The sequence below is a fragment of the Elephantulus edwardii genome, unplaced genomic scaffold, assembly GCF_000299155.1.
Source record: "Elephantulus edwardii isolate Elephantulus edwardi_28Jun2011 unplaced genomic scaffold, EleEdw1.0 scaffold00011, whole genome shotgun sequence".
Taxonomy (NCBI): domain Eukaryota; kingdom Metazoa; phylum Chordata; class Mammalia; order Macroscelidea; family Macroscelididae; genus Elephantulus; species Elephantulus edwardii.
In genome coordinates, this window is record NW_006399761.1 from 121,915 (window position 1) to 126,176 (window position 4,262).

Consider the following 4,262-nt stretch of genomic DNA (forward strand, 5'->3'; position numbering starts at 1 on the left):
CATCCAGCATGTCCTATTAAGCCAGAGCTTTGCAAAAATATAAAACAATGTCTCTGGAATTCAAACGCTAATGTCAAGTTCAAGAACCTGTCTCACACAGTTCCACAGCGTGACACCCTGGAGATGGCACGACCACAAGGGAAGGCAGGTAACTGGTTGCCATGGTCCAGGGATGGTGGCAGGGATGAGGACTTCCTGCTGAGATAGTGACCGCACAGACTCATCAAAACCCACAGAGCTGTCCACTCCAGAGGATTAACAATGCTGGGGAAAATCAAGCAGGTCCCAAAAGAAAAATACAGCCTAGGGAAGGGATTTTAGAAATAGCTAATATAGCCCACTTAAGGGGTACAAGAGAAAAATTCAGAAAAGCAACTAACTCAGTCACTGAGGTGAGCGTGGAGGGAGAGGCGGCAGTATCTCCCTTTCTCAGTGACCTGTCTTCTCCAATTGTTTGTTTTTTAAAAAAAACCCTTGAGTAGAAGGGGAGGGGGAAGTACACCTGTATTAGTCTACAGCTTGAGTCAGGGGCCGCTCGACACACACTGTGACATCCTTGTCCCTGTCTTACACAGAAGGTCTGCCCCATCTGATGTGTCATTTCTTGGTGGCTGCTTTCATGAATGTTGCAGATCCAAGTAAAATGAGAGTATTCACAGCACCAATCTTCTCTCCGTTTCTCTCGATGCTGACTGATCCAGTTGTGAAGGTTTCTGTGTACACTGTGGTGAGGATTCCATCATTGATCTATCAGTAAGTGCTTCAGATTGCAATCTGCACATCACAGGCTGTTAGTCATCTTTCAACCTGGATTCCAGGTTCCTTCCACACACATGGGTCAGCCCCCAGCATTGTTCGTTCAGCATACAGGTCAAACAGGTATAGGGAAAGGATAAAACCCCAAAGCCCACCTTTCCTGACTTAATACCACCGTATCCCCTGGTTCTGCTGGTGCAACTGTTTCTGGGTCTGTGTATACGGTCCCCATAAGCACAACGTAAGTGTTCTGGATAAATCCCTACTCATGGCACTGTTGTCCATATTTGATGACAATTCCCCAACTGACTGTACTCATCTGATACTCTGCTCTCAGCTAAGATCCATCTGACAACAGTGTGATATTCCTTTCATCTTCTTCTAAACCCTATTTGAGGATCTTGTTATTATTGCTGTTAGGTGCCATCAAGCTGCCTGCAGCTCACAGCAACCCTGTGTACAACAACTCTGAACCCTACCCTATCTGGAGCCAGTCTTGCTGCCTCTGACATACCTAATCCCATTTGCCCTGGTCGCTGTGTCAACCCATTTCATCCAAGGTCTTCCTCTCCTGCACTGTCTCTACCTCTACCCTTCAAACAGGAGAGCTCTCTGACAGACTTCCCCAATGCAATTCATCTTTTGGTTTTCTGACTACTGGTGCCAAGTGTTGACTCTGGAGCTGAGCAAGCTAAAATTGTTAACAACCTCAATCTCTTCTCCATCCATCCTGGTGCTGCCAAGTGGCCCAGTGCTGAGAATCTTTGTCTCCAAACATTGTCAATCTGTAAGTGGAATAGATCATTCGGAAGGCTGGACTATACTAGGAGGAGCATGGCATCAGGATTAGAGGAAGACTCATTCACAACCTGCTTTTGCAGATGGTACAACTTTTGCTTGCTCAAACTGAGGAGGACCTAAAATGTTTTCTGTGAAAGGTCAAGGACTATAGTCTTCAATATGGACTAAAGCTTAATATCATCAACATATCATAGTTAATAGTAATAAACAGGTATTAGCCTCTTAGGGTTTTTGGGGGTTTGGTTTTTTTATCTTTGTTGTGTGCCATCAAATCAGATCGCCTGGCACAGAAGATTGCCTCTCCTCCAGCAGAGTATCTGGTGGATTAGAACCATGCGCCTTTGGGATTGCAGCGAAGCCTCTTAGTTTTAAGCAACATATTATGGGTAACGTAAGATATTTTCAATGCAGGTATTGAGTGAGGGGTATACAGAAATTCTTTATGCTATCTTCTGTAAGTCTAAAGTTATTCTTTTAAAAATTGCAGAAATGAGCATCTACTCATTTATGTAGAGAAAAGGTCCACGGGCTTTCAAAGTGGTCCACAATCCAGTACTATTTCAGAGCTGCCACCCCCCACGTGTGGCTGTGTTCTTTAACCCTGTAACCAACAGGTCCACTCTTTCCTGGGTTACTTCCATTCTCCTTCAAATATCACAATTTAAATCGGTTTTAGATCTGCGATCACATTTGAAACTTCTCCAGACTTGAAGAGGAATTTGAGGACATCTGGTGGCACCACCTGGTGACCCGCTGGAAATAAAGTGACTGAGTTTTAGAATGGCCGCCAGGGGAGACCAGGAAGGTCTAAGGGCAGCCATGCTGGCCTTCCAGTCACCAGGACAACAATAAAAGCAAGATGAGAAAGCACACTACATTGGAGTTGATCAGAAACCTTTATTCTGGGCTCACCACTCATCAAACACCCTCTGGAGAGGGAGCACGTCCTCCATCTGTGTCCAAGCAGCAGCCGCCTGCAGCCCCAGCAGCAGACAGACCAGCAACGGAAGACCTCATAGAAAACGCAGAAAATGGACCTGTGAGCGGACCAGCTTGGCTTGAGTGCGGGCAGGGCAGAAAGGGCGCGCATGTGCAACCTCCCACGACCATGTTCTTCAGAGCTGTCACCTTCACGTGAGGGGTGGCCGGAGGGGGTGGTCAGGGCTCACGGGACAGCACAGCTCAGCCATCAGTCCAGAGTGCCTGGAAACACAAAGAGCCACGTGTACCGCCACAGGCCTCCGGAGACGGGCAGCCAACCGAGCAGAGTTCAGACAGAAGCTGGGGCAGCTCTCAAAGACCACAGCAGGCATGGAACCACACACCAGAGATCCCTGGAGAAAGCTTCTCACTAGCTGGTCTACCAGTTCAGTGTCCTCAAACTGGCTAGATGCACACCTGTGTTCATGGCAGCACTATACACAGCAGCAAAGAGGAAAGCAGCCGAAAGCAGAGGAAAACTCAGTAACAAATGAATGGACAGAGACGCCATGGTACAGTCACACAATGAGTATTACAGAGCACAGAGAAAACAGTGAGCTTGTAAAACAAGTGGAGGAGTATGGAGAACACAATGCTGAATGTAATATCTCAGTAACAACGGGACAAATACCGCACAAGATCACTATCTTAACAACAGGATCAAAACAGGGGAGGGGAAAGAGCAGGATAAGAATGGCTAGAGCAAGACCACTGGACTGGAATGGGTCCCAGGACAGTCAATCTGAAAGGAATGGACTGTTAGAAGCTACGTGTAGAACAATTAATAGCCTGGAACAGAACAAGCATTGCCAAGGGAACTGAGGGAGCGGGAGAGGAGAAAATGTGCATGGATGAATGAAAACAACCTCTTTGTAAACTTTCATTAAAATAAAATAAAACTGACTGTATTACTGACGCATCACCATCCAGTCTGAACTGACCCACAGTGGACCCTCCAACAGGTTTTCAGAGCCTGCAAATCACATAGAAGACTGCCCATCCCTGCCCCATGGAACAGCTGGTGGACTTAACCTGTCAGAGAGGTACAACCCACTTCCCTGCAGATCACAGTGGAAAAGAGCTAAGATATTTCCCTAGTTGTTAAGCACAGTATATAACCACTCATCACTTAACTGGTGGTGCATGTATCTATGGAGAAACTCACAGCAGAAAACTCCTGGAAGGCTAGCAGGGAATGTGGGCCAAGAGAGGGACACTGGAGTTGGGCTGGTCTTGGAAGGGAAGCGGGCTGTGGGGCAGGGAGTGGCTGAAGGGGAACACTGACCACAGCCTCCCGACCTGTCCCCCTGACCCCTCCAAGGTATTACCCACAGGGCACCAGCGCTACGGCTGTAAGACACAGATGAGATTGCAGCACACACCTATCAGAAAAGCTTCTCCTTACAAATGAACAGGTTAGGTGAGAGCCAGCATGTTTGACTGCCCAGCTAACAGGAAGGCAGCCATGGAACTGCCTGCCTTAGAAAGCCAACCGGAAAAGCAGGACTTATTTTTAAGAAAAACAAGTACGTGAAAAAAGAGGCTGACAGTAGATCGACAAGTGAGGAGAGCAGCCAATGACCTGGGCTCGCAGCTAACCCGGAGAAAGCTCTTCAAAAACTAAGTACCTATGCACACCCATGTTTATTGCAGCTTTGTTCACAATAGCAAGGAGTTCGAAACAACCTAAGTGCCCATCAACAAACGAATGGCTAGAGAAGCTG

General features: G+C 47.3%; 1 protein-coding gene across 1 annotated transcript in view; it reads right to left on the bottom strand.

Annotated features, from left to right (window-relative positions):
* Positions 1–2,746: 2,746 nt before the first annotated feature.
* Positions 2,747–4,262, bottom strand: part of POLE4 (polymerase (DNA-directed), epsilon 4, accessory subunit) — a 5,024-nt gene continuing 3,508 nt past the window's right edge. Inside the window, exon 4 of the mRNA XM_006880984.1 lies at positions 2,747–2,760. Within this exon, the coding sequence (XP_006881046.1) occupies positions 2,747–2,760 (14 nt within the window). The remainder of the gene's footprint in view (positions 2,761–4,262) is intronic.